General features: G+C 40.3%; 1 protein-coding gene and 1 long non-coding RNA gene across 2 annotated transcripts in view; one reads left to right on the forward strand and one right to left on the reverse strand.

Moving 5' to 3' along the window:
* The window catches only part of LOC103349418 (uncharacterized), a 33,348-nt gene extending 16,830 nt beyond the window's left edge, over window positions 1–16,518 (reverse strand). The window contains exon 1 of the long non-coding RNA XR_517586.4: window positions 14,505–16,518. This is a non-coding gene — a long non-coding RNA (uncharacterized lncRNA). The remainder of the gene's footprint in view (window positions 1–14,504) is intronic.
* DNAH11 (dynein axonemal heavy chain 11) overlaps window positions 1–27,453 on the forward strand; it is a gene marked incomplete in the record, with an annotated part of 360,436 nt that overhangs the window by 103,878 nt on the left and 229,105 nt on the right. Inside the window, 2 exon segments of the mRNA XM_070059638.1 lie at window positions 5,320–5,469; window positions 8,413–8,646. Of these exon segments, the coding sequence (XP_069915739.1) occupies window positions 5,320–5,469; window positions 8,413–8,646 (384 nt within the window).

Genomic DNA, 27,453 nt, shown 5'->3' on the forward strand with positions numbered 1-27,453 from the left:
GATGCATTCTTCAATATCAAGTACTCCTAATTCAACAGAAAAGACTTTACTTGAAATTTAAAGAAATTGATCAGTATCAAAGACTAATCCATGAAGCTAATCATCTTTGTTTTCCTTATTTTTATTTCCTTCTGTTTTTCCCTTCTTGAGTATATTTATCAACTGTGACCTACTTGATGTTAGTGTGCATGGGAAGACTGGTGAAAATGTCATGTGTTTATGTGTTTCTGATTCTTGATTAGGCTGAAATACAAATACATATTCTGCCCAGTATTCATTTCCTGTTGTCCTTTTAATTTTTATAGATTTTTTCTTCAACCCTTGGCATGATTTGGTCAAAAACATACACTCACTCACATTGAGATAAAACTCACTAAAAGGCCAAAATTTAAAATTTAAAAACTATCAATACTATATAGTGACAAGGCTATGGAGCCCTGAGAATGTTTATACCTGGCCATTGGGATGGGGATTGATCCAGCCACTCGGGAATCCTGTTTAACAGTATTTTCTAAATGTGAATATAAATATACATTATTATCCAGGAATTCCTCTGCTCAGCATATACTCAGAAGTGCATGCATGTATAGCCCCAAAGAGATGTACAATAATTTTCAAAGCTACATTACTCATAATATCCCCAAGCTAGAAAAAATCTCAATGTTCCTTAACTGTAGCATGGCTAAATATATTGTATTAAATTCATACAATAGAGTATCATATAGCAATGAAATTGGAGGGAAAAGCTAGTACAGTACCTAATAACATGAAGAAATATCAGTAACACTTTGAATGATAGAAGGCAAGCACAAAAGAACATGCATTGTGTGAATTTTATTGTAAAGATAACGTCACTGACATGGACCATGAATGTACCAGAAACTGATATTCTGCTCCTTAATCTTGGTGTTGGTTACAAGAGTTGTGTTTACCTTGTTAAATTTCATTAAGCTGTACACACATAGTTTTTTCCATTTTTCTATATACATATTTCGATTTCCAAATGTTTATTTTAAAAAGCCAACATTTGTGTTGTGAACACACTCATCTAAAATTCTACAGCTTATGCATGCCAAAGGTTTTAAGGATGAAACACAGAATCAGTGCTATCTGCACTTATGTGTGGTTATGTCTAAGTTATATATATATATCAGTGAAAAATAAAATTGCAAACCCCTTATAATTTTGTTTGTCAAAAGCAAATCTGAGTTATGTAAGTGACAATGTGTTCTTTATTGAAAATTTGAAAACTATAGAAATACAGAGAAAAATAAGAATATATTCCTAGATGTTATTTTTGAGTGATTATAGCATTTTATGTTTGTGTATCAGTCATTATCATTGTAGACATATATTTAATGAAAATTGGAATATTCTTTACAGTGTTATGTTTGATGTCTATAGGGGTCTCATATAAATGTGGTGTAACTGGCTTAGGCAGTTTTTAGAAAGTTTTCATAGATTCATACTCTCAACAATATTGCATGCCCATCTTCATGTATGGCCACCTGAACTGAGTATTATTGAAACAACGTACTACTCTTACTATTTTGACATATTAGCTTACATTTTTGAATGAGCTACTATTCTGCCTATTTTAGGGTATGATATCCACAGTAGACAGGGCTGCCTCCCTATTGGTCATTATTTACATTCTCATGGATGTCACTGTTGCTCTCTCATTATGAAAAAGGGGAGTGAGTCTTGAGCTGCTCACTGGACCAGGAGTGGCACCAGGCTCTTTGTATATTTTATCTCAGTCCGTGAGCTGCAGCATCTGTAGGTGGGGTGCATAAGAAATTAGCTGTCGACCAAAAGCAAGTGGGAAGGTTAGAGGATGTAGTGATAACTCTTCATAATTTTATTTCACCTTTGTTTTCTAGGTAACAAATAGCTATGTAGATCATTTGGTTCCCTGTACTGGTTCACGTTTTAAGTCATAAAATTACCTTGATGAGTAAATTGTTTTATTTATGGGTAGATAAACATAAGCTCTTTTCTACCTGTGCACAGTTCCGATAGATATGGATTTCACTTACCAAGCCTTGTTTAAATAATAGCAGTGCCCTAACGATATGGATTTAAATATCAGACACTGTGTTGTGGTGTATTAACTGTGAGTGATCTCACTGAGAACAAACTTCAGTGGTAGCTCTTTAGTCCTAGAAATCACTGCATCAGTACCTGGTACGAATCATGATCCAGTTATGTCACGCCTTCCACATTCTCCCATGGTTAAGGTACTATGTGTTGTTCAGCTGTTAAGCTTGCCGTTCTGTGTCCCCCTTGTCCCTAATGGTGAACCTTGGTGACATGTTACGCAATAGCATTGCAAAGGGGATTTAATAACAAAGTTGAGAGTACAGCAAAGAAATAAGAATTAGCAATACCGGAAGTGAGCTTGGGCTCAAACACAGGTGGAATCAGAGAAGGGGAAGCTGATGGAGTGATGAACCTGTGCCATTCGAGAGTCTTGGTAGTCGGCCAGGGGAGCTGAGTGAACACGGCTCCCAAGACATAAATGAGAACCGTAGCTGTGACAACGGCGATGAAGGTGTCCCTGGGGAAGAGATGCTCCACTTAAAACAGCCCCCCCTCTGCAGTTTCACATCAAGGAAACTGTAAGAAATTTCTTAGCATTGAAAGCTCAGAGGATAAAACTGAAAGCTATGCAGAAATTGCCCACCGCATAGAAAAAAATGTTCATTCTATACTTTAAGTTGTAAGATAAGAAGGAGGCAGCACTGTTCAGATTGCTTTTGATAAACTTTCTACAAAGAAAGCCCTTAGGTTTCAGTGGATTTAATGATTTAAAGTTCAGTATACTAAATGTTAGCTTTTCCATTTCGCTCTGTTTGTACTCAGCAGTGAATGATTTCAATGTTTGACTACAGATTTTAAAGGTTATTGCATAATCATTTAGTTTCCCCAGTGATTAAGATTGTTTGAAAAATGATATCAGTTTGTTTGGTTTGTGTGTGTGCATTTGAGAGGCAGAGAGGAAGCTCCCATCTGTTGGTTCACTACCCAGATGACCCAAGCACGGGCTGGGCGGTGGCAAGAGCCGGGAATGTAGGAGTCGAGAACCAGTTACCTGAGCTGTCACTGCTGCTGGCAGCAAGATCGGAGCTGGAGCCAGGTAGTCTGATGTGAAATGCCTGCTTCCAGTGTGGTCTGAAGCCAGAACTGCCTATAAGCATAAGTTGGGGGGATCCACCCAATTTACAGTAAACTGAAGAAACAGCATTCTCTCTCTCAATCTCTCTCTCTCTCTCTCTCTCTCTCTCTCTAGCAATTTTGAGTATTCAAATCCCTTCTGTATCATGAGAGAAGAGAAGGCAGGACCTAGGAAGTGTTAGTTTTTCACACATTCTTTTTAGTTGTAAAATAAATGATCATTTGGAAGAATTTTAATTTTGTACTAAGTACAAAGAGATCTCATGAGAAATAGAAAAAATCTGAGGGCAACATTAGCTAAAAAATATAGTTGCATTCCCTCTGAGATTTAAATAGACAACAGTATGACAGCATTCAACTTGAACCAGGCCATGTGTTAGTAATGGGAGAATCGCAAACCCTGAAATTTGTGTTTCTTGGTCAGTGATGGAGGCACGATTGTGCTGGAAGTTCTTTTGAAATTATTTTCTCACCACAGCAATAATGTGCGGGGATGGCTGAGGGCTGAAGTCTCATTTATCCTGCCGCTTTTCAATTGAATATGATCTAGGCCCATTACACACAGTAGAAGCCATTCAACATCTGTGCGCTTCCTGGCCGCTTCAGCTGTGAGAATGAATGGTGAGATGATGGGAGAGACTTTCAGTGGGGAAATGCCCTTTGGGGAACGTCCAGGAATGAAGGAGAATCTAATAACCCAAGCAGTGATCCGTCGGCTGCCACTCTGGCCGCATGGAAAGCAAGTGAGAGTCTCCAACGCTCACCTATTTTAAACTCCAAAGACTTCTCACTGTGATATTCTTTGCTACAAAAACTGCAAATAGAGCCAATGTGTAAAGACTTCAAAGATTAAGGCAGCGACAGGAGTGCCTTTACCATGGTCTGTTCTGATCTTGTTATGCAGGAGATTTAGACAGGTTGCTGTTGCTTCTCGAAGCTGTTCTCCAATGGTTATGGAGCCCAGTGAAACTGCACTTCAGGAAAAAGCTCAACAGCCGGAGACCGTGTGCCTAGAAATACTGGCTAGCTCCAAACCACCGTCTGGTTCTCAGTAGCCTTTATTCTGTGCAAGTGGCACGCAGAGAACATACCATTCTCTGTGTTAGGGCACAGCTTGCTGGCACTTTTTGTTCAACTCCTCGTCTAGCTGAAAAATATCTTTGTGACCCCAAATTAAGACCCTGTACCCATTAAACGTCACCCTGCTTCTCTCTCCCCAGCCCCTAGACACTAACTTCCGGTCTTTTATCAGTATCTCTGGATTTTCCTATTCTGGGTATTTCACCTAAGTGGGATCCTACAAGACGCGGTGGTTTGCAACTGGTTTCTTTGATGTTTCCCAGGCTCGACCGTGTCATAGCATGTGTCAGTGCTTCATTCCTTTGTAGAACTGAATAATTGGCTATTGTATGGGAATCTACAATGTGTTGATCTGTTCCTTAGTTGATGGACATTTGGGTTATATCCACATTTTGGCTGTTGTCAATAATGCTCCTTTGAACTTGATTGTACAAATAATTGAGTGCCTGTTGTCAACCCTTTTGGGGTAATGCTGCAGAGTGCAATTGCTGCTTCCTTAGTAGTTCTGTGCTGGACTTTCTGGGGAGGCCCCAAACTGCTGCCACCACGCAGCTTTGATTTGTAGCACGGGCAAGGAAAGGGCTTTCTTCCCACTGCTGACATTCTCTGTGGGCCGCTCTGTGCCCATCACTCGTTCTACCCCGAGAGATAAGACTTGCCTAGTGATAAAGTCTCTCTTCCTTCTTGGGTGTGAAGTCTGCCTGCAAAACCACAACTTCCTCTCCCTACCCCGTGGCAAAGAGGTGGGGGCAGGGCTCCTAGGCAGGAGGCTACTGTGCGGGCGTGGCTGCTGGATGAGGAATATGTCCTAGTTAGGGAAACCGAGAAGCCCCCAACCTTCAAGTAGAAAATAGGTCGCTTCACACAGTAACCATTCGCTACCATGTGATGGCATGTCGGGAGTGCCAGGCTGCTTGCTCCATCAAGGCCATTAACAAGCTCTGGAATCTTAGAAGGGACCTTTATTTTGAAGGAAAACACTTTGAAGCAACTCCATAAGCAAGGTTTATGATTTCTCTGGAGTAAGGGGTGTTCTGCTATTTTGTAATGTTCTTGTTGTAGGTAACCCGGCACCTTGCCAAGCTCTTCGATAGCATCGCAGACCTGCGCTTTGAAGACAGCCCGGATGTCTCTGCACACAGAGCGGTTGGAATGTACAGCAAGGAGGAGGAATACGTCCCGTTCCATGCCGAGTGTGCGTGTGTGGGCCACGTAAGAGCGGATGGCGCCATTCTCTATGCTGAGGCAGTGTTCTGGGAATTGAGCTCCACCAGGGACAGCCACAGATGGGATGAGGGCACCCTGGGATTAGTAGCAAAAGCGACTCAGTCTCTGGGTCTCTGCTTTCACTGAAAATACGTGGGTACTCAAAGAGTTCTCGGAAAACCTTGCATGAAATGATTGTTTTAGTGCCGAAAACACAAGAAGGGCCTTTTAAGGAGGTTGCCTATAATGCAAACAGTGATGCATGGATTTCAAAGGACTTTTGCACCCAAAGAAACTTGTCTTTTGTTTGCACTTTCCATGAATTTTTTGAAATACCCTCCTACGGTGTAGGATTACAGTGAAGCAGTGTAGTTACCATTTGCACAGAGTGTTAACTCTGTAGCCTCATAGCCAAAATACCTCAAAAAATACTCTTAACTATGATCCACAAGCATGGATCATGTTTTTTGAAAGCTTTTGTTATATTCAGATGACTTAGGGCGATTGCACCTGTTTCTGATGACGCTTGCTTGTATAGCTTGGGTTAATCCAGCGTATCTGAGTCAACAACCTCTACCAGAGAACTGTCTGGATTGGGGCAAAGATTCCTTAAAATGCAGAAATGTAATGGGAACCTTATTTTGCAAGGGCTTTCTTTACTCCTCTGTTGCTTTTTTAATATCGCACCAGAAAGATCCTGCCAAATGAAGGGGAAGCAGATGGTGGAATACTTTGATTAAAATATATTTTTTGATCTCTTGGGCTTTTCAGGATATTATTATCATGATTAGAAAAAGTCACCATAAACTATGTTGACAAAAGTGTGCCGCTGTCTGCTCCCTCCCCAGCAGACTGCGTGTCTACTGGCGTGGTGCCCAGAGGCGGATGGGCCAAGTGATAGATGTGGTTGTGGCTAGTAGGAACCCTTGGTATTGAAAGTTTTTATAGAGCTCTGATGTATCCTATAGAGCAAACTGATGCTAGGGACTTCTGAGCGCATACCACGTGCATTTTCTACCTGCCTTTGTTTGCTAAAGGATGCTTTTACATAAGTCTTACCTTTGACGTCCTCTTATAACTTTTTTTCCCCCAGTTTAGTCTGTTTGTGTGTTACGCAGCGAGCTTTTTATTGAATGAATTTCTATGAATTGAATGCTACATTATGTTTTGGGGACTCCAGAAATGAACAAGATGCTACTCTTGTCTCCGAGGATCTCTTAGACTCATTAGGGAAACGGATGTATGTGTAATTAGTGATAATGGGAGGCGGTAATTGTTCTTGACATGGATCAGGCGAAAGGTCGTGAAGGAACAAAATGGGAAGGAGGCAGCCAGACCCCTTCAGAGGTTTATTCTCAGACTGTGCTGCTTTGAGCTGCTGTTGCTGATGCGGTCGTCGGGATGGGAGCTGATGGTTTACCGTACACACGTGTTTGCTCTTCACAAATGGACTGAAATTTCGTGAAGACAGACGGCCATCCTGAGACGTGGATCCCAGAGTACCTGGAGAAGTTCGTGTAGGGACTCGTTTACTGTGGGAACGTAGTATGTGGTGGCACTAGGCGCTTTGCTTAGCGATTGCAGGAGTAGTACAGGCGGCGTTGATTAGATCAGCAATCCTGGACTCATGCATGTTAACAGAGCATGGCAAGGAATCTGAGGAGAAGCCTCCTAATAAGAAATGGTAGGGCCATTTCCAGTGCAGTGCAGGAAAGGCTGAAGTGGGTGTGTGGCCTGCTGGTTGAGACACAAGGTAAGATGTCCAGGACCCATACTGGAGGGGCTCGGTTCAAGTCCCAGCTCCAGGTCCAGATATCAGCTTCCTGCTAATGCAAACCATGTGGATCAGCAGGTGATGGATCGGGTAGCTGGGTCTCTGCTGCCCGTGCGGGAGACTTCAGTTGAACTCCTGGATCTTGGTTCTGGCTACAGCCCAACTCTGGCCAGTGCAGGCATTTGGGAAGTGAGCCAGCAGGTGAGAGCTTTGTCAGTCTTACCTGTCTCCCAAATTAAAAAAAACAAAAGTGGGAAGGTTGCAAGCTCATTGTCCACTGACCATCCCTTCCTGGTTCTCAAACGAAGGGATTCTAGGAATGCTTCTGTCATCTTCACAGGGTGGGGATGTTGATTATAGGTGGGGTTTGTTGATTGTAGTCATCTTTTTTATTACCTGATTCAATTATTGCAAATAATGTATGTATGCTTTTAGGTACATGATATCAGCCCATGGGCCAGATACATGGATTAATACAACAACGCAGATTTTGAATGTATGGGAAACTGGCTCAGATTCATTTGTGGGAGCACAGCAAATGAAAATTTAGAGATTAATTTTCACAAGTCAGCAGCTGTCCTGTCTCTTATACTCTCTTGCTGTCTCACTTCTGACAAGTGTGAAGATTAGAACCAGTAGGGAATATCATTAAGTTACTTGCTGAAAACACGTTGCTTAAGACTAAGAGCTATGAAGATTCTAGAGAAGAGTTTTCATTAAATTTGAAAATTATTAGAAAATACATTTTAAAAAATCAAATTTCCCATCGACACCGAAGTTCTAGAATATGATACTCGATAGGTGTCTGTGACATTCGGTTCCTTGGAAGATCATGGTACCAGCGGGGAATCTTGATCTAGAACCTGCCCCGCCCCACTTTGTCTTCAAAGTTGAAAAATGAATTGTAGAAAGTGCCTCCTCTGCTTCTATTGTGGAAAATTACGAGATAAAGTAACATGAACAATATACCTGGGAACAGGCAAGTTCCTACGGAAACAAGGCCTCGTCGGTCAGTTCTTCAGCTTCCTGTGGTCCCTCCTGTGGTTTGCTGCTTGAGTTTAAAATCTGTCTGTTTAAGGCCTTACTGTCTGCATGGCTCAGAGCTCATGCAAAGGTGAAACTACCCCTCTTCCATGGCTAATCCTACATTGTAACATTTCCATTTGCTGCCCAAGGTGGAGACCTGGCTTTTGCAGCTTGAACAGACCATGCAAGCTACTGTGCGTCATTCCATCACTGGCGCCATAGCTGCCTATGAGGAGAAACCCCGGGAACTATGGATTCTTGATTTCCCGGCTCAAGTGGTGCTGACCAGCTCCCAGATATGGTGGACTACAGATGTCGGAATAGCCTTTGGTAGGCTGGAGGAAGGCTATGAAACAGCCCTAAAGGATTTCCACAAAAAGCAGGTAATTTTATAAGTAGCTTTGAGACTTGAAGGGACTCAGAGGTCAACTTTGTTCATGTGTCATTTTTGGGTATCTTCTGTGGGCACGGCACCGTGGTGGGAAGATTTTAGCAGTCGTTTAATTTTCTGTTTTCAACTCCTGTCTTATCCTTCTTCTGGTTTTCGGCATGGATTTTGAAAGATACTATGCGTCTGTTATCCCCCGTGCCCTCGTGTACCCTGCATACTATGCCTGGTTTTCCCTTTCCTGGGAGGCTTACCCTCTAGGCTGCTGATGTATTTATTAGGAAAGGGAGGAGGTTATTATTCTAAGATGTGCTCTTAGCTGGATAGCAGTTCAGACATGGACCCTTCTCCTGGCTGGTGGATTTAGAGAAATGGAGTCTTGAAATGGAGTCTAAGTAGCAGTTTGTAGTTTGTATACTTTTGTTTTCAGTGGATGAAATCTGAATCCTGAGATGTTAAATAACTTTTCCACGGTTGCACAGTTTACAAGCGAAAGTGACAGGGCTAGCACCCTGTTCCTGGTGCTGACCCAGAGCCCTCCTCGCTCCTCCCCGGTGCTCCTGGTCTGCCTGCAGGGTGCTTGGACTTCACTGCCCTTGGGAAGCCGGGAGATGAGCTCGTGAGTGATGCTCGCGTTGTTAGCACGCTCGGGCATCTCACTTCTGAATCGCTGCAGTCAGCCCTTTCAGTCTTGAATGGGGGCCGCCCAACTCAATTGTGTTATTAAGGAGGTTTGCTTTGGGGAAAAACGCGTTCTTGATTGGACAACCTTGGGACGATGGGGCATTGTTTCCCATTTAGAAGGCTTAAAGTTTTAGGAGCCAGTTGAAGGAAGTGGCTGTTCCTTCCTGGACAGCTGTCTCTGCTGTTCTAGTGGGGGAACTACAGGATATTAAAACTGAGATAATTAATTACATTACAGTTAACTCTGGTTTTTTTTTTTCTTGTAAAAATAACTTTCAGTTACTTTGTTAATTTTGGGCTTTTATTAGCATTTTCATTATATATTTAAGGAAGGACACTTTGAAATACTTAAAATAATATCCTCTCAAATTTCATCTGTTAGCAGTCACTATGCAAACTTGAAACTTTTAACATATTTTCATTTATTTAAGCTTTTTCTCTTAACTCTGCCTTGCCTCCTACTTGTCATTTTTGATTGCTATTTTATCACTGAAAAAATTGAATACTATAAATATTTTTATATATATCCATTGTAATATTTTAATGTAATGATTTCTTATGTTTATTGTGAAAATACAGAAAATGAAAGAAAAATGATTTTTAGAGAACACTTGTAGATTCACTTCTCAGAGAAAATCATTGACAACATTTTAGCATACAAACATTTTCTTCTACCTCCTATCAACTGTATCAATCTTTCTATTTGAATTATAGACATCTCTCTATAGATAAATATGAACCGATATATGGCTGTTTACATATAAGTATAGTTATTTGTGTATCCAGATTTCTGTGTCTTTAAAAATAATAAAAATATTTATATCTTTTCATTTTCTTTGTATCATATTTTCACTCAGTGCATCATCGACACTTTTGCTTGTCACAACACCGATCAAATCCACACTAAACATGTGAATCATGTTCACTGATATGGAGATACCAGGATTTATTTCCTCCTTCCTGCCTTCCTTGGGCTCACTGTGATTGTCTAACTTCCTACCAGGCACTGGTCTGGGGTCTGTGGTTCCTCCTTTCTGGGCAGTTAGGTTTTGGTTGACTCTTCATGGATCTTACCTCTTCCTGGGATCATTTATTTGGATCTCTACTCGCCCTTTTACATGCTGTTGTTTACCCTTTATAAAATCCTGCAATAATTACGGTGTTGGTGATGATATCATTAAATCTTATTTAATTCATCAATGTATTAGAAATGATTTTATTACTCATTTTTCATTCCACTTCTTATCTCTGAATTCAATTCCATTTTTTCTATATCATTTAGCAGTTTATGCAGTGATAAATTGTAATAGGAAATGTCTGGTCCCTTGTCTTTTTAAATTTAATTTATTTTTTATGCTAATGTGATATTAGCATAAAGAGAACAGATCCAATGTAGTTCATAGACAAAATTCTAAGAATAGAATGATATTCCCTTCCTCTTATTTGCTTGCTTGCTTCCTTCCTTCCTTCCTCTCTCTCTCTCTCTCCCTTTTTTTATTTTATGAGATAACATATTTTTAATGGACATTATATTCAAGGGCCTAAAGCTCCACGAGATAGAGTTCAACAAGTAGACCGTAGTTCAGCAGGTATATCAGCAGGGCTAAAGGCAACAATCAGGTGGAAAGATGGCCGTTTCATCTATATACAGTAACTTTGAAAATAATAACAGATCATTCAAACTGTACTAGTATAACATTGGTTTGATAAAGATATAAAGCAAAGTTTGGCAAAACTATATTTGCAGAAATACCATTACCTTTATTTTGACTTCCTTCCCGATAGTTTAGGTACAGAATTCCAAGGTTTGAGTTATTTTCTGTTGGGACTTTTTTTTAGTAGAGAACTTTTATTTAATAAATATAAATTTCAAAAGTACGACTTTTGGATTATAGCAGTTCTTCCCCCCATAACCACCCTCCCACCTGCAAACCATCCCATCTCCTATTCCCTCTCCCATCCCATTATTCATTAAAATTCATTTTTAATTATTTTTATATACAGAAGATCAACTCTATACTAATTGACGATTTCAACAGTTTGCACCCACACAGACACACAAAGTACTGTTTGAAGACTAGTTTTACCATTATTCTCATAGTACAACACATTAAGGACAGAGGTCCTACATAGGGAACAAGTGCACAGTGACTCTTGTTGTTGATTTATTCCTGTTAGAACTTTAAAAATATTTACCCGTTATCTTGTGACATTATTTCTGAAATCTTCAGTGAGTCAGCAGATGAGAGATCTCTGTCAGTGTTTCTCTTTCCCTCCCCCATTCTCTGTCTCCTAACTTTCAACGAATAAATTTTTCAAAAGTGATTGACAAATTTAGCTACTAAGTAAGTTTTACCCATTCCTGTTGTTACTAAGTAATGCTGGTGATAACAACAATAATAATGTATTTAACATGATGCACAATTAATTAAATTTTCTCTAAAAATTTATCAGTTTTAAAAGAAGTAGAAAAAAATAGTTATGTATATGCCTATCATTTATAGTCTACAATTAATATTTTATTTTCATTTTTGTATAACTGTCCTTTATCCAGACCTCTATCCCTCCATCAATTCATGTTTTATTTATGATTCCTTTCAAAGGAAGTTGTAGATACCAGTAACCTTTAAAACATAATATTTTATTTATTATTTTTGATGTAGCCCATTTTTAATTTAAATTATACTCAAAAGTTTAATGCTCCAGTAAGCACAGGGTTCAACAAGTAAAAAGTTAAAAGACCCTAGTCCCGCAGGAAAATAGGCAAAGGCTATAAACTATCATCAGAGGAAAAGGTGTTTTCAGCTTCACTCATATAAATTTTGAAATAGTCACAAAATTATTAAAACTATAGTAGTATAGAATTCCTCTCAATTTGTTGGACAAAGCACTGTATTTGCAGCAAAAAAAAAAAAAAAGCAACTAGCATTACATCCTCCAGGATGCATTTCCAGATGTAAGATTGCTAGGGCAGAGCCTTTGGAAGACAGTGCCAGGTTCACCTCTCCACCATCAGCGTCCGCTGAAGACTGGGCTGGGCTGATGCTTTCAATTTTTAAAATGCTTGTAGCTCAGATTATTCGTAGTCCAGTACTTTGAGCTTATTCAGCTAATTAACGGAATTTAGCTTTCTTCCCTAAAATATTTATAAAGTTTTCCATCTTCAATTTTTGTTTCCTTCTTTTTTTAAAAAAACAAAGTTGGATGGAAAGTAGAGAAAGGGCAGGGCTTATGAAGCAAGCGTGGGTCTGCTTTGTGATGAAACATTTCTAGAATAGGTTGAACTGCTGCCCAGCAACCAAACAGATGCCTTCCGTGTCCTGTTTGCATTTTGCCGTCAGTACCGGCATGTCTGTTAGAGGAGATACTGTGTGGAGACGGGAAAGGTGTGGTTTGGGTTATGAGAAGTGTGCACACCCAAGTTGAGCTCCCCTTTAGTTTTCTTCCTTTGAAAATGGCTATAACCATTACTGGAGTGTGTTAGTGTGCTTTTAATTAAAATGACCCTTGCTAACACTGTGAGCAGTTTGAAAAATGACCTTTAGTCCTGTGAAATCACTTAGCTTTAAAACTGAGGTCAAAATTGCAACAGTTGATGATCTTTATGAACAAGTAATTTATGTTCTTAGCTCTTTAAACTGTAGAGAGAGAAATAAACCAAGATAACAATTTTCAAGTCTCCTCCCCTCCCCCCAAGCCCTATTGTGATCCTATGTTACACATATTGGAATGAAAGGCAGAAATGCTGGGGCCGGCATTATGGTGCAGTGGATAAAGCTGTCCCCTGCAGCACCAGCATCCCATATGGGTGCTGGTTCGAGTCCCAGCTGCTCCACTTCCGATCCAGTTTCCTGCTAATGTACCTGGGAAAGCAGCAGAAAATGTCCCAAGTGCTTGGGCTGCTGCACCCATGTGGAGACCCAGAAGAAGCTCCTGGCTTGGGCCTGGCCCTGCCTCAGCTGTTGTGATCATTTGGGGTGAAAACCAGAGGATGGAAGATCTCTCTATCCCTCTCTCTCTCTCTCTCTAACTCTGACTTTCAAATAAGTAATTATAATAATAATCAGAAAAACTGCATTTTGAATAACTTTCTCTGTCTTGCCAAAGTCTGAAAAATAGCAAATATAATAAACTTAATTTCTCAGATTTGAAGGTTCTTTGGCAAAAGCAGTTTGTTTTGGAGGCTTGGTACCTGGAAAGATACTTTTTTTTCACTCCTTTCTGATTGATTTGGATGCAAATGATCAAAAAGAAATGGAAGCATTTTGTACTTTAAAAACAATTAATAGGGGCTGGTGCTGTGGCACAGCAGGTTAATGCTCTGGCCTGAAGCACCAGCATCCCATATGGGCGCCAGTTCAAGACCCAGCTGCTCCACTTCTGATGCAGCTCTCTGCTAAGGCCTGGGAAAGCAGTAGAAGATGGCCCAAGTCCTTGGGCCCTTGCACCCACGTGGGAGACCCAGAAGAGGCTCCTGGCTCCTGGCTTCAGATCAACTCAACTCAGGCCGTTGCAGTCATATGGGGAGTGAACCAGCGGATGGAAGACCTCTCTCTCTCTCTACCTTTCTTCTCTCTGTGTAACTCTGACTTTCAAATAAAATAAATAAATCTTTAAAAAAAAGCAATAACTGTGTTGTGATGAGACATTGCCCAGAAAGGTTTTTTCTTTTTAAAGATTTATTTATTTATTTGAAAGACAGAGTTACACAGAGAGAGGAGAGATAAAGAGAGAGAGAGAGAGAGAGAGGTCTTCCATCCGGTGGTTCATTCCCCAAATGTCCACAGCAACCACGAGCCCGCAATTCCAGCCGACTCTCCCTTGCAGGTGGCAGAGGCTCAAATACTTGGGGGCCATCTTCCTCTATTTTCCCAGGCGCATCAGCAGGGAGCTGGGGATTGGAAGTGGAGCAGGCAGGACTTGAACCAGCGCCCCTGTGGGATGCAGGCTCCTGTGTCACGATGCCGGCCCCACACACAGCGGTTTTGAGAAGACTCAGGATAGGCAGTATAGAACTTTTCTCATTATCTATCCATCTTCCCCGACCACAAAGGCTCAGAGACCTGCCCAGAAGAGTGAGATACCCGCACCGTGGGACTTGGGGACTCACTTTCACACTGAGAAATTCTTTCAAAAAGAAATTAAACATAAAAATTGCAGTGTTCTTACCTTGTCCCAGCCTGTAACCTGACCCGGGGAACCTGGTGAGCCTGGGCTCACTCAGTGTTCAGCAGACGTTTCTGTCTTCACGTCAGTGTGTAATCTGAAAGCCTTGTGCTTCGTAGTCTGGCAGGAAGCCACGCGATCGTGGGTCAGGTGGATTCGCTCTGTGTGTCCTCTCAGCGAAGCTGATACCGAATGACAGGTTGTTTGCAGGCCCTGGAAGTACTGCCCCAGATCCTTTGAGGATCTGGAAGTTGCCTGAAGTTAGCCCACAGTTGAAACTGAACTTGAAGATGACTGAGAGCAAAAAGTACCAGTCCAAACCACACACAAAAAAGGGGTTGCAGTGGCAATGATAAGCCGATTTTTACAGGCAATGTAATCCCAGCAAGATCTAAAATTCAGCTGCAGCAGTTAGAGGAACAGGTGGTATCTGTGGTCAGGGTTCAGTGTTGGAGAGGTGGAACCCTCTCCACCCTCTGCGCTGGCTAGGAGGTGTTGCGTAGGGGTGTTTGTCCCCAGAGGAACAAAAACAAAGCTCCCCCTGGGTCAAGGACAGCTGCTGTGATTGTGTCTTTTTTTTTTTTTTTCAAGATTTATCTATTTATTTGAAAGGTGGAGTTACAGAAAGGCAGAAGCAGAGAGAAAGAGGTCGTCCATCTGTTGGTTTACTCCCCGGATGGCCACAATGGCCAGAGCTGGATCAATCTGGAGCCAGGAGCTTCTTCTGGGTTTCCCACGTGGGTGCAGGGGCCCAAGCACTTGGGCCATCTTCCGTTGCTTTCCCAGGCCACAGCAGAGAGCTGGATTGGAAGTGGAACAGCCTGGACTCGAACCGGCACCCACATGGGATGCTGGCACTGCAGGCTGTGTTTTTAAGCACTAAGCCAAATGCCAGCCCCTCTTTTCTTTTTTTAAAAACAGATGTGAATTGACTTTATTTTCTACTGTAGGATTGGATAGCACTTCATCCAATAAAGTAGAATAACTGTTTCTAACACAACAGTTTGTTCTTTGCACAGACTGACTTTTTTCCTGCAGTTAAGAAAGAAAAGATAATATAACAAAGGAATAAGGAAAGAAAACGTAGCTCCAGGACTTAAAGATTTAAAAATAATTACCCAGCTATGTGATATTGCTTGCTAATAACTATATTGAAAATCTAAAAATAAATTTTCTTTTTTTAAATTTTTTAAAATTTTTATTTATTTTTTTGACAGGTAGAGTTATAGACAGTGAGAGCAAGACAGAGAGAAAGGTCTTCCTTCCATTGGTTCACTCCCCAAATGGCTGCCACGGCCAGCGCTGCGCTGATCCAAAGCCAGGAGCCAGGTGTTTCTCCTGGTCTCCCATGTGGGTGCAGGGCCCAAGCACTTGGGCCATCCTCCACTTGCACTCCCGGGCCACAGCAGAGAGCTGGACTGGAAGAGGAGCAACTGGGACTAGAACCTGGTGCCCATATGGGATGCCGGTGCCGCAGGTGGAGGATTAACCAAGTGAGCCATGGCGCCAGCCCCTAAAAATCAATTTTCTATGAATATTTTTGCTAGAATTGATTCAATTGAGGTAGAAACTCAGGTAGATCATTAACCACAGGAATAATTGAAATGGGAATTGCAATTACCACCATGAAATAGAGCACTGTTGCAATGGTTCCGCCAGACTTTCAAAGAACACACAAATACTATGTCATATCAACTATTCTGGGATGGAAGCAAGAGGGCAAGATTTCCTAGTGATTTTAGAGTTCTGATAAGTTCAGTAGCAAAATCAGACAATGATAAAATACAGAAGACAATTCTGTGGACAAATCTGAGAAGTGAGCACACCCTCTCTTTTACCTGGATTTCCACTTGACACTGCAGGGAGACAATTGTCCTGGGTCTCACATTTCAGTACTTCTACGATCAGAGATTGTGACCCTTGTTCTAGAATGGATTTTCCAGAATATTTGAGGAGTTAGCATTCCTGAGGACAGGACAGTGCCTCTCTCCACTATAAAGGACAGTTGGTTTCTTTTCCAGCATAATAGAAATCTGCTCCTGGGCGGAGGTTACGTATGCTTACTGTCTTTTCACAAAAGATCGGGATTCTCTAAATTCAGAAATTGCCCCTGTAACACAATTCACTGCATGTTATAGTGCTTTTTTTAATCAACCTTTAAAAAACTGCACTTGGAACTGGTACAAATTTTGATGCTCTGATATTATGCGTGCTATTTACTATGAGATTCATTTTTTTTTACTAAGATCTATTTTGAATTAACTTTATACGTATATGATTAACTGTGTTAAGTAAAGAGTTCAACAAATAGTATGTGAAAAACACTTTCCTCAACAATGGAGACAATGGCTGTTCAAAATCACTGTTCTCAAAGTGTTAATTTCACTTCTATGGATTGATTACCTTTTAGGTGTTTTGTTAGTTATCACAGAGAACATATAGTAGTTGTCCTTTGGGGACTGACTTATTTCACCAAGTATGATGTTTTCCAGTTTCATCCTTTATGTTGCAAATGACCAGATTTTGTTTGGTTGGTTTTTTACTGCTGTGTAGTATTCCATCGTATACATATCCCATCATTTCTTTATTCAGTTTTCAGTTTTCAGTTGATGTGCATTTGGGTTGATGCCATACCTTAGCTATTGTGAATTGAGCTGCAATAAATATGGGAGTACACATAACTTTTTCGTATGCTGATTTCATTTCCCTTGGGTTAATTCCAAGGAGTGGGATGGCTGTGTCATATGGTAGGTCTGTTTTCAGATTTATGAGGTATCTTCATACTGTCTTCCATAGTGGCTTTATCAGTTTACATTCCCACCAACAGTGGTTTATGGCACCTTTTTCCCTACACTCTCACCAGCACTTGTTGTTTGTTGATTTCTGTTTGAAAGTCATTCTAACTGGGGTGAGGTGAAAACTCATTGTGGTTTTGATTTGCATTTCCCTTATGGCTAGTGGTCCTGAGCATTTTTCATGTGTCTGTTAGCCATTTGGATTTCTTCTTTTGAAAAATGTCTGTTAAAGTCCTTTGCCCATTTCTTAACTTGATTGTTTAGTTGTGTTTCTTGATCTCTTTACATATATTCTGGTTATTAGTCCTTTATCAGCTGCATAGTTGTCAAATAATTTCTCCAATTCTGTTGGTTTCCTCTTCACTTTCCTGAGTGTTTCTTTTGCAGTACAGAAGCTTCTCAATTTGATATAATCCCATTTGTCAATTTTAACTTTCTTTGACTATCTGTGCCTCCGGGGTCTTTTCCAAGAATTCTTTGTGCCAATGTCTTGCAGGATTTTTCCCCAGTGTTCTCAAGTAATTTGATGATATCAGATCATAGATTTAGGTCTTTAATCCATTTTGAGTGGATTTTTGTGTAGATTGTATCAGTAGAGGTTTTGCTTCATACTTCTGCATGTGAAAATCCAGTTTTCCCAGCACATTTGTTGAATAGACTGTCCTTGCTCCAGGGATTGATTTTAGCTCCTTTGTCAAATATAAGTTGGTTGTAGATGCTTGGATTGATTTTCTAGCATTTCTATTCTGTTCCATTGGTTTATCCATCTGTTTTTGTACCATTACCAGGCTGTTTTGATTATAACTGCCCTATAATGTGTCTTGAAATCTATCTGACACTGTGATGCCTCTGGCTTTGTTTTTGATGTATAAGATTGCTTTAGCTATTTCTATGTTTCCATATGAATTTCAGTGTCATTTTTTTCTAGATCTGAGAAGAATGTCCTTGATATTTTGATTAGTATCACATTGAATCTGTAAATTGCTTTCAGTAGTATGGACATTTGGATGATATTGATTCTTCCAATCCATGAACATGGAAGATTTTTTTAATTTTTTTTTGTATCTTTTATTTCTTTCTTTAATGTTTTGTAATTCTCATTGTAGAGATTTTTAACAACCTTGGTTAAATTTATTCCAAGGTATTTGAATTTTTTGTAGCTATTGTGAATGGGATTGATCTTAGAAGTTCTTTCACAGCTGTGGCGTTGTCTGTGTATACAAAGGCTATTAATTTTTGTGTGTTGATATTATATCCTGCCACTTTACCAAACTCTTCTATGAGTTCCAGTAATCTCTTATTGGAGTCTTTTGGGTCCCCTAATTATAGAATCATGTCATCTACACATAGGGATAGTTTGTTATGGAAGGTTTTTATTTCACCTTCATTCATAAATGAGAGCTTTACAGGATACAGTATTCTGGATTGACAGTATTTTTCTCTCGCTCTCTCTTTTTTTAAAGATTTATTTATTTGAAAGGCAGAGTTACAGAGAGGCAGAGGCAGAGAGAAAGGTCTTCCATCTTCCCCAATGGCCGGAGTTACACTGATCCAAAGCAAGGAGCCAGAAGCTTTCTCCAGGTCTCCCACATGGGTGCAGGAGCCCAAGGATTAGGGCCATCTTCTACTGCTTTCCTAGGCCATAGCAGAGAGCTGGATGGTAAGTGGAGCAGCTGGGAGTAGAACCAGTGACCATATGGGATGCCTGCACCACAGGCAGAGGCTTTACCTGCTATGCCACAGCACCAGCCCCCAGTATTTTTCTCTTAAGACTTGGAATATATCTTGCCATTGTCTCCTAGCTTGTAGAGTTTCTAATGAGAAGTCAGCTGTGAGTCTAATTGGAGATCCTCTGAAAGTAATCTGGCAGTTCTCTCGTGCACATTTTAGAATGTTTATGTTTTACTGTAGAGGTTTGATTACAATGTGTTGTGGTAAAGATCTTTTCTGATCATGTCTATTAGGAGTTCTGTACTTGGATGTCCCTTTCTTCTCCAAATTAGGGAAGTTTTCTGTTATTATTTCACTAAAAAGGCCTTCTAAACCTTTCTTTCTTTGCATGCCTTCAGGAACTCCTAGAACCTGTATATTGGGTCATTTTATAGTATCCTATATATTCCCAACAGTTTTTTTTAGTTTTCTAATTTCCTCCTCTTGTCTTTGGTTTGACTGTATAGTTTCCTGTGCTTTGTTTTCTAAGTCTGATTTTCTTTCTTTCTTATGCTTCACCAATTCTGTTGTTAAGGCTCTCCACTGCATTTTTATTTATTCTATTGAATTCTTTATTTCTAATATTTGATTTTGATTTCTCTTTAAGATCTCAATTTCATGGGAAAAAATTTCTTTCATGTCATGTACGGATTTCATTAGTGCGTGCATTTGCTTTTGGTTACTTCTAAGTAATGGTATGATCAATTTATTGAATTCCATTTCTCTCATTTCTTCAATTTTTTCATCTTCACATTCTGTTATTGAAGTGCTGTGTTCTTTTGGGGGCTTCAAATTGTCTTCCTTATTCTTGTTCCTTGAATTGCTGCATTTATTATTATGCATTTTTGGAAATACTTGTTGGTTTCTTTTTTGTTTTGTTTTTCCCCTGTGATGGCTTTTCTCTTCGGGCTATGCATCTGTGGCTTAGTGAAGTGTCCACTTTTTCAGTGAATACCCAGAGATGTATGGTGGATTTGGCCAGGGAGCTCTGTTCAGTGTTTCAGGGTGAAGGTAGTATCCAAGTTGACACCCAGTTTTGGTCATGGTAAATCTCTCTTTTTAATCAGAAGGGAGGTTTGTTTTGCTCTGATGTTGTGCTCTCATGCATCTGCTCTCCTCCAAGGAGCCCAGTGCCTGGTCACTAGCTCCATTGGGTACAGTATTCATCTGTGCTGCCATAAGAACCACAGAAATGATCTTGGTATAAACTGGATACCACAGAAATGACCCTCACTAGGGATCAGGGAGCCCCGAGCATGCAGAGCCGCCACAGTGACTGCCCAAAGTCCCAGCCACACCCTGCACCCTCCAAGGCAGCCACCGTGTTTTCACAGTCCCAGCACACAAGCCTCCCACAGTTGTGAGCACCCAGCTCCTTGTCAGTTCTCCCAGCCAGGCTCGGACATCTCTGCTCGGCTGGTTGATGAGCACATGGACAAGAACTGGTGAAGCTGTTATGTATGTCCAAAATGTACCTGCCCTGTCTCCGCTTGTTACAGGATGTCAGTGCAGGGTTTTTAGGGAGAGAGAAATGTGCCCCTTTTTTTTCTCTCTAGGTTGGCAGGTACACTGTCCCACCCAGGCCCCAAGCCAGATTCATGCTAGGCTCTTCCCACAGCTTTATTGCCAGTGGCTTGGGCTGTTGCAGTCTGGTCTCACCTCACTCTCCAACTCTGGTGCTGAGACTCTCAGCTACTGGGGTCCTGAGTTGTGCACATCCACACCCTCCACATAGGTCCACAGTGTCCCTCTAATTTACATGGAGTCTCCTCTGCAGTTTTCTCCCTAACTCTTCCCTGAGACTGGACTCTCTCCACTTTGTTCAAACTCTTTCCCTAGACTAGAGCAGTAAGTACTCTCCCTATTCCACCATCTTGAATCTGTCTCCCCAAGAAACTTCTTTATCCCTGATTCAGAAATCAATGTCTTCTGCTAGCATCTATGAGCCTGCTGGGGTGAATCCAGAACCATTACATTTTCTACATGCATACTTTTGAGATTCATCCATGTTATTGCATGCATTTGTTGTGCATCCTATATCACAGTATATTTATGTGAAATTTGGGGGTCATAAAGAAGGTGTATGTTACAGCCATTTGAGCAGCAGCTGGACAATTCTCTGTTTTAAATCCATCAACAATGTGACAAAATTCTAGTTGTTCCATGAATTTTCCCATATTCCATGTTGTCAGTCTTTTGTAGCCTTTCTAGTGGCTATAAATACCCTTAGTACCTCCCTGAAATTTTAATTTGCATTTCTCTAATGTCTAAACACATACAGCCACTTCTCATGTGTTCATTGGCATGTGTCTCCTCTGTGGCATATCTGTTCATATCTTTCAGTCTATGTTTTTTAAATTGGGTGACTTTTACCTTTTTCTTGTTGCTTGTGGGATTTCTTTATTTATCATGGATGCAAGTCCTTTGTCCAAAAATTAATAGGTTACTTGTTTTCTTAATGGCATATCTTATGAGCAGAAAGCTGTCATTATGATGTAGGATACAAAATTTTTCTTTCATTGCTAGTACATTTTATGTCATGAACAAGAAATTCTTGCCTATCCAGAGGTCACAAAGATGTTCCTCTGTTTGCCTCAGGGTGCTTAAAGGATCTGAGTGTTTCACTTACATCCGTGATCCATTCATCTTTCCTTTGCCCAGTGAATTAACTTGGAACCTTGCTCCAAAGTCAGTTGACGGTATTTATATGGGTCTATTTCCAGACTGTCTTGTTTCCTTGATTTCTTTCTCTGTTTTTATACCAGATCGAGTCTCAGTAATTTCTTCCAACTTTATTCATTTTCTCCCAAATAACTGGTTTGCTCATTCTACGGTTTTTTAATGTAGGTTTTATAATCACATTTATTTTTTGTTTTTATTAATATAAAGAGAACAGATTTCACATATTTTGTAGGTATAGTTCTAAGAGGATAACCATACTTCCCTCCACGTATTAGCCTAATTTTGACTGGGATGACTTGGAATATAAATATGAATTTTGGGAAATGGACATATCAATAATGATTGCTCTTACAACCCTGAACATCATATGTCTGTTTCCATAGGTCATCTCTGCCTTCTCTCCACAATATTTTCTACAGTTACCACTGTAGAAGTCTTCCATGTACCTCACTGGATTTACTTTTACATAGTTGATTTGTTTTGATGTTATTTTATGTGCTGATTAATTCAGAAATTTTATTTTTCATCGGTTGTGCCTGATGAAAAGGAACACATTGATTTTCTTTTTTTTAAAGATTTATTTATTTATTTGCAAGTCAGAGTTACGCAGAGAGAGGAGAGGCAGAGAGAGAGAGAGAGGTCTTCCATCTGCTGGTTCACTCCCTAATTGGCTGCAACAGCCGGAACTGTGCCAATCCGAAGCCAGGAACCAGGAGCTTCTTCCGGGTCTCCCATGTGGGTGCAGGGGTCTCCTATCCCAGACCATAGCAGAGAGCTGGATGGGAAGAGGAGCAGCCGGGACTAGAACCGGTGCCCATATGGAATGCTGGTGCTTCAGGCCAAGGTGTTAACCTGCTGGGCCACACCATTGGCCCCCGGAAACACATTGATTTTCAAAAACATTTACCTTGGGGCAAGCACTGTGACACAGTGGGTTAAGCTGCCACTTTCCCCGTGTAACACTGGGGCATCACTTCCCACCTTGGAGTGCCAGTTCAAGTCCTGGCTACTCTGCTTTCAGTCCAGCTTCCTGCTAATGCATCCTGGAAGGCCACAGATGATGGTTCAATTGCTGGGGTCACTGCCAACCATATAGGAGACCTGGATGGAGTTCTGGTCTCCTGGCTTTGACCTGGTGCTGTCCTGGCTGCTGTGAGCATTTGGCGAGTGACCCAACATGTGGGTGGTCCTCACTCCCCTCTACTCACTTTGCCTTTCAAGTATGTAAAAATAAATGAATTAAATTTTTCTATTTTTTATTTTTATTCCTGTGTGCTTGGTAATAAAATCCCTTAAGAAAGTTGTGTCATAGCTTTTTTTTAAGAATTTATTTATTTTTATTTTTTTTAATTTTTATTTAATAAATATAAATTTCCAAAGTACAGCTTATGGATTGCAGTGGCTTCCCGCCCCCCATAACTTCCCTCCCACCCGCAACCCTCCCATCTCCCATTCCCTTTACCATTCCATTCACATCAAGATTCATTTTCAATTATCTTTATATACAGAAGATCAATTTAGTATATATTAAGTAAAGATTTCAACAGTTTGCACCCACACAGAACATAAAGTGTAAAATACTGTTTCAGTACTAGTTATAGCATTAATTCACATTGTATAACACATTAAGGACAGAGATCCTGCATGAGGAGTAAGTGCACAGTAACTCCTGTTGTTGACTTACAAATTGACACTCTTGTTTATGGCATCAGTAATCACCTTAAGCTCTTGTCATGAGTTGCCAAGGTTAATGGAAGCCTTTTGAGTTCGACAGCTCTGATTTTATGTAGACAAGGTCATAGTCAAAGTGGAAGTTCTCTCCTCCTTTCAGAGAAAGGTACCTCCTTCTTTGATGGCCCGTTCTTTCCACTGGGATCTCAGTCACAGAGATCTTTCATTTAGGTTTGTTTTGTTTGTTTGTTTTGTTTTGTTTTGCCAGAGTGTCTTGTTTTTCATGCCCAAAATGCTCTCATGGGCTCTTCAGCCAGATCCGAATGCCTCTAAGGGCTGATTCTGAGGCCAGAGTGCTGTTTAGGACATCTGCCATTCTATGAGTTTGCCATGTATCCCGCTTCCCATGTTGGATCGTTTTTTTCCTTTTTAATTCTATCAGTTAGTATTTACAGACATTAGTCTTGTTTATGTGATCCCTTTGACTCTTAATCCTATCATTATGATCAATTGTGAACAGCATTTGATCACTTTGACTAGTGAGATGGCATTGGTACATGCCACCTTGATGGGATTGAATTGGAATCCCCTGGCACATTTCTAACTCTACCATTTGGGGCAAGTCCGATTGAGCATGTCCCAAATTGTACATCCCCTCCCTCTCTTATTCCCACTCTTATATTTAACAGGGATCATTTTTCAGTTAAATTTAAACACCTAAGAATAATTGTGTGTTAATTAAAGAGTTCAACCAGTAGTATTAAGTAGAACAAAAAAAAATACTAATGGATAAAGCAGTAAGTTGTACATCAACATTCAGGACATGGGATGATCAAGTCACTGTTTCTCATAGTGTCCCTTTCACTTCAACAGGTTTCCTTTTTGGTGCTCAGTTAGTTGTCACCGATCAGGGAGAACATATGATATTTGTCCTTTTGGGACTGGCTTATTTCACTCAGCATGATGTGTTCCAGATTCCTCCATTTTGTTGCAAATGACAAGATTTCATTGTTGTTGGTGTTTTTTTGGTTTTTTTGTTTTTTTTTTTTTGTTTTTTGTTTTTGTTTTTTTTACTGCTGTATAGTATCTATAGAGTACATGTCCCATAATTTCTTTATCCAGTCTACTGTTGATGGGTATTTAGGTTGATTCCAGGTCTTAGCTATTGTGAATTGAGCTGCAGTAAACATTAAAGTGCAGACAGCTTTTGTGTTTGCCAATTTAATTTCCTTTGGGTAAACTCCAAGGAGTGGTATGGCTGGGTTGTATGGTAGGGTTATATTCAGGTTTCTGAGGAATCTCCAAACTGACTTCCATAGTGGCTTTACCAGTTTGCATTCCTACCAACAGTGGGTTAATGTGCCTTTTTCCCCACATCCTCACCAGCATCTGTTGTTGGTAGATTTCTGTATGTGAGCCATTCTCACCAGGGTGAGGTGAAACCTCATTGTGGTTTTGATTTGCATTTCCCTGATGGCTAGTGATTCTGAACATTTTTTCATGTGCCTGTTGGCCATTTGGATTTCCTCTTTTGAAAAATGTCTATTGAGGTCCTTGGCCCATCTCTTAAGTGGGTTGTTTGTTTTGTTGTTGTGGAGTTTCTTGATCTCTCTATAGTTTCTGGTTATTAATCCTTTGTTGCATAGTTTGCAAATATTTTTTCCCATTCTGTCGGTTGCCTCTTCACTTTCCTGACTGTTTCTTTTGCAGTACAGAAACTTCTCCATTTGATGCAATCCCAATTGTTAATTTTGGCTTTGACTGCTTGTGCATCCAGGGTCTTTTCTAAGAAGTCTTTGCCTGTGCCTATATCTTGCAGAGTTTCTCCAATGTTCTCTAATAATTTGATGGTGTTGGGTCATAGATTTATATCTTTAATCCATGTTGAATGGGTTTTTGTGTAAGATGTAAGGTAGGGGTCTTGCTTCATGATTCTGCATGTGGAAATCCAGTTTTCCCAGCACCATTTATTGAATAGACTGTCCTTGCTCCAGGAATTGGTTTTAGATCCTTGAGTAGATGTTTGGATTGATTTCTGGTGTTTCAGTTCTGTTCCATTGGTCTATCCATCTGTTTCTGTACCAGTACCATGCTGTTTTGATTACAACTGCCCTGTAGTATGTCCTGAAATCTGATATTATGATATCTCCAGCTTTGTTTTTGTTGTACAAGATTGCTTTAGCTATTTGAGGTCTCCTGTGTCTCCACATGAATTTCAGCATCATTTTTTCCAGATATGAGAAGAATGTCTTTGGTATTTTGATTGGTATCACATTGAATCTATAAATTGCTTTTGGGAGAATGGACATTTTGATGATATTGATTCTTGCAATCCATGAGCATGGAAGGTTTTTCCATTTTTTGGTATCCTCTTCTATTTCTTTCTTTAAGATTTTGTAATTCTCCCCCGGCGCTGTGCCTCACTAGGCTAATCCTCCGCCTTCGGCGCTGGCACACCGGGTTCTAGTCCTGGTCGGGGCACCAGATTCTGTCCTGGTTGCCCCTCTTCCAGGCCAGCTCTCTGCTGTGGCCAGGGAGTGCAGTGGAGGGTGGCCCAAGTGCTTGGGCCCTGCACCCCATGGGAAACCAGGAGAAGCACCTGGCTCCTGCCATCCAATCAGCGCAGTGCGCCGGCCCGTGGCAGCCATTGGAGGGTGAAGCAACGGCAAAGGAAGACCTTTCTCTCTGTCTCTCTCTCTCACTGTCCACTCTGCCTGTCAAAAAAAAAAAAAAAAAAAAAGATTTTGTAATTCTCATTGTAGAGATCTTTAACGTCCTTGGTTAAGTTTATTCCAAGGTATTTGATTGTTTTTGTGGCTATTGTGAATGGGATTGATCTTTGAAGTTCTTTCTCAGCCATGGCATTGCCTGTGTATACAAAGGCTATTGATTTTTGTGCATTAATTTTATATCCTGCTACTTTGCCAAACTCTTCTATGAGTTCCAATAGTCTTTTAGTAGAATTCTTTGGATCCCCTAAATAAAGAATCATCATCTGCAAAGAGGGATAGTTTGACTTCTTCCTTCCCAATTTGCATCCCTTTAATTTCTTTTTCTTGCCTAATGGCTCTGGCTAAAGCTTCCAGAACTATATCGAATAGCAGTGGTCAGAGTGGGCATTCCTGTCTGGTACCATATCTCAGTGGAAATGCTTCCAACTTTTCCCCATTCAATAGGATGTTGGCTGTGGGTTTTTCATAAATTGCTTTGATTGTATTGAGGAATGTTCCTTCCATACCCAGTTTGCTTAGAGTTTTCATCATGAAAGGGTGTTGTATTTTATCAAATGCTTTCTCTGCATCTATTGAGGTAATCATATGTTTTTTTCTTCTGCAGTCTGTTAATGTGGTGTATCACATTGATTGTTTTGCGCACATTGAACCATCCCTGCATACCAGGGATAAATCCCACTTGGTCTTGGTGGATGATTTTTCTGATGTGTTGTTGCGTTCTATGGGCCAGAATTTTATTGAGGATTTTTGTGTTTATGTTCATCAGAGATATTGGTCTGTAATTTTCTTTCAATGCTGCATCTTTTTCCAGCTTAGGAATTAAGGTGATGCTAGCTTCATAGAAGGAATTTGGGAGGATTCCCTCTTTTTCGATTGTTCTGAATAGTTTGAGAAGAATTGAAGTTAGTTCTTTAAATGTCTGCTAGAAATGAATTAACATTTTTAAAAAATATGCATCTTGGGTCTTGGCTAAATTTACTACATTTAGTAGTTATCTTTTTGTTGTTGTTTTTTTTTTCCTTTGGTTTGTTTTAGATTCCATAGGGCTATGCATATATTTAAATATATCATCTGTAAGTAATTACACTTTTAACTCTTCCATTATTTTTTCTCCATAAATTGCTTTTGATTGTTGTTAAGCAGTTGGCTAGGACCTCCAGGTCAATGTTGGATAGAAGTAGTAAGACATCCTTGCCAGACTTAATGTTTTATCATGAGATGTGATAGCTGTTTAGCTTTGGGGATTTCTTTTCTTGTGCTGGTTTTGAAAAGTTGATGTTTTTCAAAGTATTTACCTATTTCATTTACATTGGGAGTTGGCAGATTATAGCTCTCTGCCCAAATGTGGCATGGTGCTATTGT

Source organism: Oryctolagus cuniculus, chromosome 16 (assembly GCF_964237555.1).
Source record: "Oryctolagus cuniculus chromosome 16, mOryCun1.1, whole genome shotgun sequence".
Taxonomy (NCBI): domain Eukaryota; kingdom Metazoa; phylum Chordata; class Mammalia; order Lagomorpha; family Leporidae; genus Oryctolagus; species Oryctolagus cuniculus.